General features: G+C 44.7%; 1 protein-coding gene across 1 annotated transcript; it reads left to right on the top strand.

Moving 5' to 3' along the window:
* The first annotated feature begins 689 nt into the window (after window positions 1-689).
* On the top strand, window positions 690-7,168 carry cdc42ep3 (CDC42 effector protein (Rho GTPase binding) 3). Its single transcript, XM_076169336.1, has 2 exons — window positions 690-1,294; window positions 5,836-7,168. Exon 2 carries the CDS (start codon window positions 6,074-6,076, stop codon window positions 7,154-7,156), a length of 1,083 nt encoding a protein of 360 aa, XP_076025451.1. The 5' UTR covers window positions 690-1,294; window positions 5,836-6,073; the 3' UTR covers window positions 7,157-7,168.
* Window positions 7,169-14,954: the final 7,786 nt, after the last annotated feature.

The raw sequence follows: 14,954 nt of genomic DNA on the forward strand, positions 1-14,954 counted from the left end.
TGCATACGGGTGTAGGATATTTTGGAGATAATTTTTTATATAGAAAAAGGGGAAAGAGGAGAGCGAGAGATAGAGAGAAGGGAGGAAGGTTGTGTTATCCCTACTATTGTTGTTGAACTTTATACGTAGACCCTGAGGTAGAGTACAAGTGGACTGGAGTTGCAATGATGTCATAGGGTACATACAGAACTTACAGGATGATGTCAAACAGCAATGTGGCTAGTACAAATCGCATCATAGGTTGTGACATTATAATTTCTAACACATCATCAACATTCTAATCATCATCAAGCATTAAAGACAACTAGTTCAGAAAAACAAATTTAACTGGATCCATTAGTAAGGCAATGTTTACAAAAGCCGGACAGATTTAAACATTCCTGTACAGCATGATAATCAGCTTATTAAAGGAGGAGGAAGCCCCTGTGGAGTGACTTGATGTTCTGACTGTCTGCTTTGTGAGGAATCAGTTTCTCTGCTTTCACACAATGATTTTGACCATCTTTCCATCTTTGTGAAATGTTTGTGGTAAAACGGGAAATTACGCAGCACGCAAAAAAATGCAGCATTTTGTTGATCACGCATTCCACGATCATGGAATCGCGAGAAGCAGGAGGGACTGAAGTTAGTTCTTATCTGATGTGGGCAGTCTCATAGCCAGACAGAATGAGGCAGAGAGGGAGACGCACACACACATACGCACACGCACATCAGATCCCACTGTGCTGGAGAGCAGAAAGAGGCAGACATCACATCAGGCAGCCAGCTCGGCATCTGCCTGATCTGCTGTAGCTGCAAGATCAGAGCTACTGATCTCTCATCAGAGCGCCAACAAGCGACAGGAAGCAACGAGGATCCTCTAAAAACTACTGCTATAAAAATATGAGCTCTGGGTAGGAAGGAGGACAGACATGCACAGGTGCTTCAAGAGAGGGTGAGAGAGGAGGAAAAGAAGGGAGAGAGAGAGACGAGGAGAGAGAGGAGGGAGAGAGAGAGAGAGAGAGGGGGGGGGTGAAGAAGGTGTAGGAGGAGACTGACTGTTTCAGGAGGGAATAGGAGCCTGAGAGCAATTCCAAAACAGCTGTCCGGCAGACGTCCCAGTCGACAGAAGTGCAGCCCGAGGCAGAGACAAGAAGGCAGGGCAGTGTCAACAAGCCGCAGGAACAGCACAGCAGCGACACACACACACACAAAGACACACATACACAGAGAGTCAGACATCAACTAGGGTCTGCAGTGTTCAGGAGAGCACCACTGATACCTGGAAAGGATCAATCCATTGGAATACCCTGAGGTGAGTGAAAAGAGGAGAACGTTTCATTTCATGCTCTGATTAGATTGTGGTGCAGTTGATGTATTAGTTGATGGGTAAATGCTGGCTGCTGTCATGCAAGTGTGCGGGTTTAGGTTCCCGGTGAATGAATGTGGAGAACAGAATGGGGTAATCGTTCATTACCAGTGTCATGTGTGAAAGCATGCACGGAGAGTTGAGGTGGTAACAAGACGTTTGTTCAGCAAAGTGCTCGCATACATGGAACACATAAGGATTGAACACTTAAGAGCAACACGATACCCTCCCTGCTTTCCAAGAGAGACATTCTTACTCAGGCTTACACGCTTAAGGCATGCTCCTCTAAAATGCAGAGCTGGCTTTGCTTCAGCCCGTCGTGGGAGTCGAATCGGAGGGGTTTTGAAGGGTATACTGGGAGAAAGGACTTAACCAATATGCATATGCATGTTGACATTCCCTTCATGTTTCGTGTGCTTTGAAATGGTTTCCCGCTCATCCCTGCCAAGGATAACTCTGGCAGGGGCTCGCCATGCTTGCGGGTGGCACAGGGGAGCGAGAAAGAAAGACAGAACAAACACTCCACCCTGCTATTCACCGTCGTCCTGGCACAGCTACCAGGCCCCCAAAGTAAAGCCTTTGCCTATAATTGAGGTTTGTTTTATGCAACAAACAGCTCCGTCCATTCTGTATAAGCTACCATTTACCATCTGTGGTATGAGAATTTGCTTTTTATAACAGGCCCAAAGAGAGGGTCGTCCTGCTATTCAAAGAGGAGTCAAGGCCGTGATTTCATGTTAGAATAGTTTTAGGAAACTTTATACATAAACAGCAAGACGAGAACACACAGCGGGAGGAATATATTGTCTGGATGTTTATGTTGAGCCACTACAAAAGTGCTGAATGTAAAATGTCAGCACAGTAATCCCATCACAGCGTGTTATTTAGGGAATGCTTAGATTCTATTTTGGGGAACGTCAAAGTCATATGCAGGCCACATTTTGAGCAGCTGCTCCTTAACGACGTCCCTCATCAGTGGCTTTGCAGTCGTTCCTGTGTACAGTGATCCCAAACTGTAGGGCAGCATTAAACTACAGCACTTGTTTGGACTACAGCAGGGCGACACTCGCTCTAAGAATACACTGACCCAGTTCCATCGCACGTGACTTTACATAAATACAAGAGGTGTGCAAAAATACCCAGACAAATTGCATGCCACAACTTTAATAACCAGATACCGACTCCCCAACACCCCATATCTGTCTGCGCTTACACTCAAAGCTTCATCACCTCGTCCCTCACTAGCAACTAACATTGCTATGATGAGGCAAAGCTCTGTTTTAATAGTGACTGGAGAGGATCCAGATCACATCATGCCCAAGCAGATAGCTGCTGCTGACCCAATGACACACTGGCTTTATCCCTCAGCATTCATTATAGGATGTCCACTCAGACAAGCCATTCCGAGGAAGTTGCCGTCCCATCAATCCCCCCCCCCCCCCCCCCGGATGTGTAAACGAAACCCGCGACCGCATTCTGCAGTGGCGACGGCGCCTGGCTCAGAACTGGACAACACGTGCCACCCTGCTTCTTTTGGGCTCATTCCAAAAGGAGGGTGCAAATCTGGCCTGTGAGCTAAAGCAGAATACAGCTGCCAGCCTGAAGAGAAAAAATGGATTCCTTGGGTCAGCAGGCTGTGAGGATTTATGCTGGGATATCCTGAGCTGTGATTGATTAATTTCTTGCTGAGCTAACACCTACTGAACTTTTATTGCTTTAGAGATTATCTGTGTATAATTTGAACCCATACTAATTTTTTATTCCCCATTAAAATGATTTCCCTAATGGTTTTGCAGCAGCAGTTTAACATCAAAGACACCATTTTATTGTTTGCGTAAAACTTTGCCGGTGGGCTGGTTGGAATTCCAGTCCTGTTTGGCATAAAAGCCGACAGCACGGTGGTTGACACGAGGGTCAGACCTATAGGCTTTCTTCATACCAGCCGACTTCACGTGGGCCACAGCTGTTGACCTTGGGAAGTGTAAGAGCCAAAGAGGAACTAGATTTATTTAAATGACAAGTATGACATCATCAGCTGTACTGGTTAGATGACATCACGTGTATTGTATGATGACATTTGACATTTGATAGTTGATGACATCATTTTTGGTGGTTCGATGACATCATCTTGTTAGTTTGATGTCGTGGCATTGTTCATTTAAGTTTGAGAGTCTGATGCTGTTGGACTCCCAACCTTGGACCTTCACTTAAGAAAGTACAGCTGAACTTGCTTGACTTTGGAATGTCATGTTTTTTGAAAGAGCAATACAAAGGGACATTAAGTTATTCACCCTGAAGAAGGCGACCATCTGCCACTGCAGGTAGGTTGAACAAAAGACAAGAGCACTGCTAGCGTTGGGATTTTTCTGCTGCTTTAGGATTTCTTATATATTCCATCCATACTATTGATTTCAACCCAGATAATCACCTCTCAGAGGGCAAGGGGGGCTGTGAAGGCCACGACAGAACACTGGGTTTACATGATTCTCCCAGGCCAAGTGGATGTTCTAATTTATGAGGACACACCAATAATCAATAGGGTGTGTCTGATGTTTCAGACAGCTGTAAAGCCTTGACCTTCTTATTCTTACTCACAGCAGCACAACAACACCTGCAGTTGTTGTAAGTTGCAGTTGTTTGGCTTGGCAGACCTGGTGGTGCACTTGGTTGGCGGGTGCGGTGGGGAAACTGCAGCGAGCATCAGCTGTCAAGGTCAGAAACGATCGAGCGGGGCAGAAACAGGAACATGCTGAAAATACAAATGGGAGAAGAGAGAGAGAGAAGAAAGAGAAAAGCCTGAGCTTGAGGGATTTCATTTTTCCCAAACCGTCATCAAAGACTGCAGCACTGCTCCTCACACCCACTCACTCTCTTCTCTTCCCCTTGCCTAGTCTATTAGCAAACAAACACCATCTCCTCTGCACACATGGCGTGCATTCAAACCAGATATCTCTCGCGAGCGCAGTCAAACACCTCGCACAAACACCCACACTCACACCGGCACTCAAATAGACAAGTACCCTTGGAGAGAGAGCGGCGTTGCTGTTCAACACACTGGCACATGTTCCGCATCCCTGCTCCCGTGTTTGTCATGTCTATGTATAGCCGCATGGTGCTGATGAGCGACAGGTTTATTTGTGTTGTAATGGCTTCCCCCTAAATGAGAATACTTACCCAGTACTTCACATCAGTTTACTAGAGCGGTGAATCAAAGTCTCTAAAGCTGAAAACAAACAAAGACAGGTTGCTCTTCATGTGAGAAAACTAGAATCCGTGTAAGAAAATGCATGTTGTTGCCATCTGTCTCTGATGTTTACATATTATACTTAATCCAGCCCGGTTGTTGGATTCAAACACAGCAGAGGTCTCTATGCGCTGCGTTAATGTGCCTGCTGAATAAACATAGCCTACTTAAACTGTCCCTGATAAGGCTGCTGCAGTGTGTCTCGGTGGAGCCGGTTGGAGCAGGAATGTGGATGTTTTCTCAGTCGAACCTTCTTTTTTTTTTGTTGGACTTGACCGCCCAGGCACTTTGGTGCGGCGTTACACTCTGTCAGACAGTCACCGCTGACAGACCTCTCATAAGTAAATATGTCTATAAATGGGCAAGCTCTCCCCTCCGCTGGTGATCTCTCCCTCCTACAAACACACACGCAGGACACACACGCACACACACTTTCAACTCCCTTCCCCTACGGTGTGTTTTCCCTTTATCTCTGGTCGCTATGTGATTTCATTTCATCCTTTCCTCTTTTTATCAGGCTCATCCTACTCTAGGGCTGCTAGACAGTATTGATGACATACGAACGCTCCAATACATGGAATCACACACACGTCTCGATACATTGTTCAATCCAAATGTTATTGACCAAGACTGGCCTCCCTCTTGTCAGATACAAATCAATCCACATTCCTCATTATTATTTTCTTCGGTTTCTCCTCGCATGTGATTCTCTCCATCTCTCTCACACAATGCCTTATAAACCTCTTAAACCCCTTCCCTCCTCCGCTCCCCCCCAAGCCCCCCCGACCCCCCGCCCTCGCCTCTGTTCCATCTTTTTCTATCTCTGTGTGCGTGTCTGAGCAGTAGCCCGATCCTGAAACAGGCTCCCTCCTTGCTCTGATCCTAATAAAGTCCCCCTTTTGCCTCTCCCAATGTGCGTTCCAGCTGTTCCACATTAGCACTTCCATAGTGGGGAGGCCAAAGGTGGCTCATGTGTGGAAATGTGAATGTGGCTTAGAGCAGGAAAACGAGGCCTCATCCTCTCGCTTCTGAACGTGCCAGATGCAAACAGACAATGGGGATGTTTTTTTCTTAAGCCAGATCTATAATTTATTTCTGTGTTGTCTGGATATCAGGACAGGATTTTGAATCGGCAGCACCAATCACTGGGGAGGGAGTCTAAACAATGCAAAAATAGTGAGCTGCTACCATGGAGCTGCTGACGAATAATCTAATCATTCTCTTTATTTGTCTTTGATTTCAGGAAAAGCAGCTGTTTGACCTTCCGACAGACACCAGACATCAGCGGTACCCCTTTGGAATCCTGTTTCCTGATCAATGACACAATCTTTGAAATTATTTTTGGAATCACATCCGACCAGCGCATTGCTGAGAATGTAACTGGAGCTTTTTCCCCTGAGGAACTGTAACGTCCAGAACTCCAAAGTATTTTCGACTCTTCTTGTCCTGCATATCTGCAGATCTCTTTCACAGTCAAAGCCATGCCAGCAAAAGCTCCCATATACCTGAAACCCAGCAATAACAAGAAGGGGAAGAAATGCAGACTGAGAGATATTTTGTCCCCGGATATGATAAGTCCACCGCTGGGAGACTTTCGCCACACCATCCACATTGGCCGGGGTGGGCAGCGAGACGCCTTCGGAGACATGTCCTTCCTCCAGGGAAAGTATGAGCTTCTACAAGGGAAGGGAGGTGCCCATCCTCAGTTTGGCTTCCAGAGCGAGTTTCTAAGGGCAAACAGCGCCTCTGAAGCTTCCTTTGCCGAAACCCCATCTCCAGTCCTCAAGAATGCGATCTCCCTCCCGACCATTGGTGGCTGCCAGGCACTCACCCTTCCCCTGATCTCCTCCGCTGTCTTCTCCATGCCCCCAGAGCCCATAGAGGACATTGTAAAGCCTACAAATGTTGTGAAACCTGACAGTGCAAAGGAGATGGAAATCCTGCAGATGGACGCTTTGCTGCGTTCCATGGACGTCTTCAACAGCGAGCCCTCGTCTCCATCTGCAGACATCCAATCTAAATCTGACATCGTTCTGGATCTGGTGGAGAACACAGATGAGCCTACATTGAACGCAGTGGACAAAGCTAACAAAATAAACAAGAGTGGAAACAGGTTCCAGAAGCCCTCACCATTTTACATCAATGGCCACAGCAACAGCATCTGCAAAGGAAGCCTGAACAGCAACGCAAGCAGTGACAGCTACAACAGCTTTGATGGAAAAGGGCACTTTAAGACTGACGTGTCTCGCAGCAAGATCTGCAATGGCGGAGGGATCATCAATGGCAACGGCAAATGGAACGGACACTTTAACAATGACATTAACCTGAGCTTGAAGCAGGAGCTCTCCAAATGCAACGGGGACTGGGTGGACAGGGACAGCGGGGTGGAAGAGGGCCGCATCTGCGATTTTGAGTTTGAGTTTTCCAAAGAGAAGAGCACGTCGCAGGATTCCCTCACCCAGATTACCGGGTCGCTCCTCTCCCTCGAACTTGACCTGGGCCCGTCCATCCTGGACGACGTGCTCAACATAATGGATAAACCCGCAGCGAAGAGCAGGCCTTAAGCTGTGCTGAGGCCCCGGGCGGAAAAAGGGACTTATAAACTCTTACAGCCACAAGGAAAGACAGAGAGACTCATGCAGCAATCAAAATGGTGTCTGGATATATCATTGTGATGAAGATGAGCTAAAATAGGTCGAGCTACTTATGTTTTTATTGTCAAAACAAATAACTATTCTAGCTTCTATGGAGTGTTGATTCATGTTTCTTGTTTTCGTTTGCCATGCTTTAGCGGCGTGTTTCCAATGCATGAGCTATTGAGTTACAGCTAAAACAGCCACTGTGCCTTTGATTTGTTTCTGTACAACACCACATGATAGATTTGAGTTGAGTTGGAGTTACATTGACTTTTACGCAATATACACAAAACCTTCACCAGTGTTGAGGTCCTTTTCTCTGTTTTTTTTTTACACACCGTCTGGATCTCTGACTCCCCATGAAACTATAGCGTTTTGTGACTTTTAATGCGTTTAAATGAGGCACTTTTTTTGTTTGTCACACAACTATTTCAAACAACAGAGTACTATGCATATTACTGCTTTTAATATTATAACACAAATAAATTCAGTTTGTCCTACACTGTCTAATTTCTTGCGAGGGACATTTAGCTGAAGAGAAACTGAAAGGAGAGGAAAGACAGAGTTACAGATTGACACATGAACGACAGAATGGATTATTTTTCTCGCCTCTGGCATTCCTCACATTCTGCCTCCCTGCTCTGCAGTGGGAGCACCGGTGGGCCTTCATCTGCCCAACTAGGCGCCTGCTCCATTTGTTTGCGTGTGGACGGGACAGGCAGAGGAGGGGTCTTTAACATTCCCTGCATTCCAGCCACAGAGCACAAGTGTCCAGGACCAGACATAAATCAGCTGTTTCCAGTGAAGAGGGAGGAGCTTAAGTGTTAGACCGGTACTATCCATGAGGCGGAATGTATAGGGAGATAGCGTTCTAAAACACACGCTCGCAGCCCGCAGGCAAACTTTGCTCAGTGTCGAGTGATGGACGACCCCATCTCTCCTTCTGTCTTACTACAATAAAGAAGTGTTGACCCAGCAGTGTTGGGGAAACAGTCAGACAGAGCAGGACAGTAGTGATTAGCCGTACTTTCAGCCTCTTGAACTCCACCACCCTGCACAGCGTCCCCCTCACCCTGATCCTCTGTCTCTGTGGACCCTCCAGTGCAGACATATGTAGGGTAAGTCGTTACAAGACCCTATGGAGGCCTTGCTTGTTCTGTACATAGCAAGCCCTTGACGAATTCAAGATAAGGCAGGCATCCCTAAACACACACGTGCCACTGTGTCAGGCTTAGATGTAGACAACAGGCCAGAATCCCTGCATTCCCTTCACGCACCACATCAAACGTCCGCTGTGTTTTTGTCCCAAAACGAATTTCACATGCGAGTAATTACTCGGGTTTGGATCCTCTTCTGTCATTGAGCCGGGCGATGTGGCGAACCTCTCCGCATCCCTCAGAGACCTCAGAAAGTCCGTAAACAACCGCGACTGGGCCGGCGGAGGCATTTTAAAGCGGCATAAACCAAATGTAAGAGGAGACGTCAACATTTCCCCAGAGCAAGACGAACCATGTCACGGCAGATATTCTGACCGCTAGAAAATCCCAGAATTAGTGCTGCAGTTTGCGTATCCTGAAACATATCTTGTGGAATCTTTGCTGTCAAGGTAATTACTATGGTTATACCTGCAGTGGGGCATCATTGACGTGATGACAGCCTTCACTTGACAGGCAAGGACCCCAGCAAATCTCCCTTCTGTTTACAAAAGAAGCCGTGACCACAGCAGAGTGTGTTGTGTAACATATTAGAAGTGCATGTGGGGATGCCAAAAGCTCCTCGACACAAAATACCCAGGAAATAGCAGCATTTTGTGAAATCCAATACAAATACTGCACATATGTTACATTCTAAACGCTTCTTTCGTGCTCTCCTACTTTGAGTTCAGCGCTCTACACAACATGCACGGTTGTTTCGGTTTGACATGGTGAACATTTGGCTTTGACCCTTCATGGTTATAGACTGGAGTGGAATGTACACAAGTATGATTCACTTAAATGTACTCAAGTGTCCTACATTTTGCTGACATCAGTAATAGTTTTGATTTCTGGAACATTTCTGAAGCCATGAAATATACTACAAATGACTATAGATTAAACTACACAGCAGTGTAAAGTACAGAGACTTTGATAAGCTACAGTATGAAGAAACAGCTGGTTAATTAATTATCAATTTAACTACCAAACATAGTGATACCCCATTACTTAAGTAACAGTACTACTGGAATACAATGAAAAATAAAGACTCTATTGCAAGTAAATGCCCTGAATTCACAATTTTTAGACAGAGAGAGAGGATGACTGATCAGAGACAAAGATGATGCCGTTTATTTAACTCTTGAATAAAACTCTACATAATATGCTGCAAGCACCTCTCATGTACATAACTACATCAAAGTAAACTCTTGACCATTAACTTGTAATGAAATGTAGTTGTATAACGATGTGTTAGTTTTAGTAAAGGATCTAGATCTTTTTCCATCACCGGTTGCAGTTTTCCATTATTACATTTCCATTATTTTAAATCCCAGATAAGAAATCTGCAGGCTCAGCGTGAACAGTGTGTGTGTGTCTATGTGTGTGTGTGTGTGCGTGTGTGTGTGTGTGTAAACCACTGGCAGACTCAGAGGGTCTTCTCCTCTTTCTGCTTTAGTCCCTGAGACTCTGAGGGCAGAGGAGAAAATACCAGAGATGGAAGGTGGAAATATTCCTGCTTCTGCTTCTCATTACAGCGAGGCCAAGGTGGACGTTTGACCTGGAGTAACCTTTAGACCGACTGCTGCACATTTTCAAAGTTAACACCACAAAGATGCTGCACGACTACACAATCAGGCGCCTCATTGTGTGACACCCACAGACCCAGAACAATATTCCACTTGTTTCACTCTCTACACTGCATACTTTAACTCCGTGGGCTCGGTTCACTTCATTAGGTTTCTCACACAGAACTCACATGGAAAACATCTTTTCAAACGTTCTTTTATGTTATTCACACTAGAGCAACAAATACCAAATGAGTGACGTCACACCGTAGAGACGCTCCTTCCAGACAGGGAGGTGACGGGTGTCGTCTCTACCTGCTGCCTTGTAATTTACCAACCAGTTGCTTACTTGACAAAAACACAAAAAGGCCCAAGTGCTGAATTCTGTTTCTTTGATTTTGTTGTTTTGGCTCAGTACAGTGGTGACAAACCTGCAGGGAACAAAGATGATACACAAGACACAGCAGCCTGATATGATGTAAGGATGAAGGTCTTCTTCTATCATTGCTTTTCAGGATCAAAGTAGGGAAAAAAATTGAAATTGAAAGTGAATTTTGTAATGTAATCACAAAACTCAAAATACAGGATTGTTCATTTTCTTGTCAAACTAAAACAAGGCAGTGATACAAAGCAAGAAATCTGCAAAGTCACTTGTAACTTAATGACTGGGTACACATTGTGAAGCACAAAAACAAGTAACACAAAACCTGTAAACATGCACAGACCACTGACCAGTAAGGGGAAATGCTCACACTTGCTGTTTCCTGAGGACATTTGCTTTAAACTCTACAGCTAAATTCCTTCAGGAAAATATCGTGAAAGTTCTTCCAGTAAACTAGTGAGCCAGGGAATCCATCTCCTCACTTTCCTGGGCTAAGGTGAAGTTGTCAGTTCACAGATTCATTAGCTTTTGGCCCAGAGGCCAGCAGTGCCAATGAAAGCACAACTCAGACCCAGCAAAACTTTCCACCCGACCTCCACAACAGAGGCGTATAATGTGCACACTGTCTCTAACATGGAGGTGTTGGTGAGGGAGCCCCTCGTAGCAGAACCTGAGCCATGTCAGAGGGAAACTTTAATAAGACATTTCCCTGCTCGCTGGATGGAGATGGAGACAGCAGAGACACAAGCAGCAGGAGGATAAAGCGCCTCTTGTTTTCACCTAAATGTTCTACTGCAGAAAATGACACAGGTTAGAGTTTTCCATCCATCCGACAGGCTGGAAAGGAGGGAATATCTAAACCATGAGCACAGCTTTTCCCGGAAATGTTATCGTTACATATTTCTCTTGCATGCTGCAGCGTTTGTATCCATTGGTGATATAAATACTATACGTGCTCCAAAGGTAAGCGCAATGGACTCTGATCAAATCAAAGTGTGGGAAGTTTCTCTGGAACATTTACTTTGGGATGCTGAGCGTGGAGGTTGGACTGAAGTGTTCCACAGATCTGCTGATTTAGCAGTGCAGGGCCATAGTTCCCTTTCAAAAGATAACAAGCAGAGAGCGCAACAAGCTTTATTCTCAGGGGAGAAGAAAAGGAGAGGAGGTTGATGCAGTGCAGATACAAGCGCGCTCACATGCAGTTTGGTCTGGCAGGCGGTAGACACTTTGGGTTAACAGCGCTGTTGACTGTTGTTTGTCTGACAGTAACCATAGAGAGTTTGGTTTGGGTGTTCAGCACGTGAAGGCTGAAAGCAGGGCAGCGAGAGGAAGAGAATTAAACAGAGCGATGTCACCTCGGAGGATCAGGATGCCTGCACGACAAAACCCAGGCACCATTTAGCCACGCACACCAAAACAAGGAACATGTTCACACACATGTTTCACTTACCTGTAACCTGCAATGTCCTCTGCACAACATTTATAAGCGCAATGTGGATTTTGTGCAACACATTTACAATTTTTACATCCAACATCCAATCAAAATGTTGTTGCCGGGTAACAACATCACCCTTGTTTTCTCACTATGACACCTTGAATTGTATATATCAAAGGGAAGAGATCTGAGCATTGACTCTGGTGCAGAGCAGCGAATCACTCTGAAGTCATGGAAATTCCCCAAATATAACATCTCTGTTCTTAGATAAATGACTTTAGATTGAGGGTTTTTTTATCAAATATTATTTCAGTTGAGAACTTTCAATATTTCAACCCTGCATGTCCAATTTTGTGGATTTTGTGGAACATGTTCATCAATAACTTACTCCAATCAATAATTTATTACAGGGCTGTCATTCACAAGGATTACTTATATTTTAAATACTTTTGGATCCATTTTGCTATATTCTATTTTTGCTTTTTTTAATACAGGGCTTTCTCGTATTTAGTTTTTTTCATTTTTTGTATTATTTAACTGTTAAAGTACCTCTTTATTATTACATTATTATTTACATACATATACATACATATACATTATACAGATGTTGTGTTGTATGAGTTATGTGTATCAAAGTTCAAACACAAACTGCCATTTGCCTCGTGGGGCCTTGTGGTGCCACAAATAAGCTGACTGATCTAAGATAATAATAAACATTTCACTTTAAACTTAAAGAGTAAAAGCATGTGAGCTGTATCACTGTACAGTGTCAGTGAACCCTTATAGCTTTTCAGGCTATTTTGGCAGATACTTGATGCCAGATCTTTGTCAAAGATTGTGTCCTAACACAAATCATGTGTTTGTATAAAATTTACAATCCTACCAATGATCTATAACAGTCCACAGTTTACTGTAATTTCCCTTTAACTCAACCAAAATGTCACAACTGTGTTTAATCTCCTAGTGCCACTATTGGAAACTTTCCCTAAGCTTCACACATTCATTTATTTATTTATTTGAGAGAATGTGGCCTTGCCTTCACACACCATGTAGATGTCACATTCACTATCCTCCTGTCAGCTTTATAATAAATACTGGAGGGTTTCGTCAGGACATGCGGCTGAGCACAAAGTCTCTGCTTGCCATTTCAATCGGCTTAATTTACAACCCCCACTCTGCAAACAATCCATGAATTATTTATATTTATTCATAATTCTTCCAGCTCAGGAGGAATGGGATTGTGGCTGCACCCAGGGGACGGGACAGTAATATATGCTCTCCCCTGGGTGCTCTGTCTCAGCGGTCCTTCTAAGGCAGTGCAAGGGTACGACACCAAAGGCTAGGATCATGTGAGTCTCTTTAAGATCATACTTGACTCTATTTTGGCTCTTTTTAAAGGCCATGCCCCGTATCCAGGGCGGCAACTGCCCATTAAGGGTGCTCTCCTCTGCCCAACTGTCTATATTCACCCATAGGAGGTATTTATATATTTGGTCTTTGCTACTTTTCCTCCAGACAGCCCTGTGAGGATTCCTTCAATGTCATGTAGAAGGAAGCATGGTGGGCTTAGAGGGTACCTCCCATTATAGAAGTGAGTGACATCACTCGCCATCTTTTCCTCTTGCAGCTCAACAACACATCTGTCACCCTAATGGGATCACTGTCCTCAGTCACCTCCCGGGATCCTGCAGTGAGGCAGTCACCAATTTACTGAGAGGCATGTGCCGGCAGATAAGGAAGGAGTCACATGTACTGTATGTACTGTAAGCAGTGCTTCTCAAAGTGGGTCACCGGTGGTATTTGGAGCTCCCATACACCAGATGACACTGGAAACACTTGTTTGTTTACTTAGATGGTCCTTAGATGCTTTGGTTTGCTGGGAGGTTTCATTCCAGGTATTCTTTCTTTAGCAATAATTTATTTTGCATTGTTACTGCTGTTTCTTATATTTCAGGTGAACGGTGAATGTTATCAGTTGTTCAACCTGGTTTGGCCACTAGGGGGCAGACAGACCCACAGCACTTATGTACTGGACATATTGTAGTATAGATCCCGTTTGGTTTGGTTCTTCGGGTGGTCCCTCCTGAAGCTGCACCCAAATACATTATGTGGAATGGTGTTCATCAAAATGACTGTGAACTGGAACTGATGTCATCCATTTCCTTCCCAATGTTTTGTCATGAAGTGCATGATATGAAGTGTCTGGGTTACATAAATTCAGTGTTATCCTTCTACATGTGTGCAGTTTCGCAACTAAGCGAAGAAGAGTCTGAAAGCACGGAGTGTTCAGGTCAGAGGACCTACATTCCTGCTCTTACGGCCTCCAGCCTTCAGGATTCTGCCTTTTAAGGTAAGACCCCACTCTGTTTCTCCTGATCCCCTTGCAAGCTTGATCTCCCTGTCTCCAGGGGGCTCACTGGGTGCCCCAGATTCTTCTTTTATAAGTTGTCACCGGCCAGTCATGCGATCACATCTGCAGGAAATTTCCAGCAGGTTCCATCCTGCGTGTCTTACAAGTAACCGCAGCTGGCAGGCATTCACTTGACGCTTTGTTTGGAAGAGCTTTTACACTTCAGGTTTGCACTGTTGAATTACAACCGGGGCAGTAAAGTAGAACAACACACAGCATGGTAGGAATATAGAGCAAAACACACGCTCTCCTAACCTCCAATTTAAGGAGGAAAAAAAGGTTATGAATCAGTGTTGATGACATTCACAGAGTGGTGTGACCTCTGTCAGCTTCTCAAGAGCCACATTGTACTTCCACCTGAAGCACACAGAGCTCAGTCTGTGAAATGCATCTCATTTCCATTTGACACCATGGGGAGTAAAGCAATATAACAGCTTATACGTCAGCCCTTCTCACTGGATTGTCAATCACCTCCAGGACTGAGGAGCACTGGTTTCTCTCCGTGACCTCAGTCAACATTAAGAACATTTTGGACAGAATCCTGGTATGCATCAGAATCAATGTTGAATGACTACCAAGAGTTTAGACGTTGGCGGGACACTGAACGATACAATTGGACGGACTGTCTATGCAGACATCTCAAAGGATGAAGAAAGACATATTTCCTTCAAATATTTCCCCCATATATTTATCTTCAAATATGTCTCCCGCGGGCCCATTCAGTCATCATCAATTTTGAAA

The sequence above is a fragment of the Genypterus blacodes genome, unplaced genomic scaffold (assembly GCF_046128005.1).
Source record: "Genypterus blacodes isolate CSIRO-AG114 ecotype Tasmania unplaced genomic scaffold, CSIRO-AGI_Gbla_v1 ptg000195l_1, whole genome shotgun sequence".
Taxonomy (NCBI): domain Eukaryota; kingdom Metazoa; phylum Chordata; class Actinopteri; order Ophidiiformes; family Ophidiidae; genus Genypterus; species Genypterus blacodes.

Bases quoted from the DNA above. Each gene is read 5' to 3' on its own strand.
- cdc42ep3 (XM_076169336.1), top strand. From the start codon at position 6,074: ATGCCAGCAAAAGCTCCCATATACCTGAAACCCAGCAATAACAAGAAG.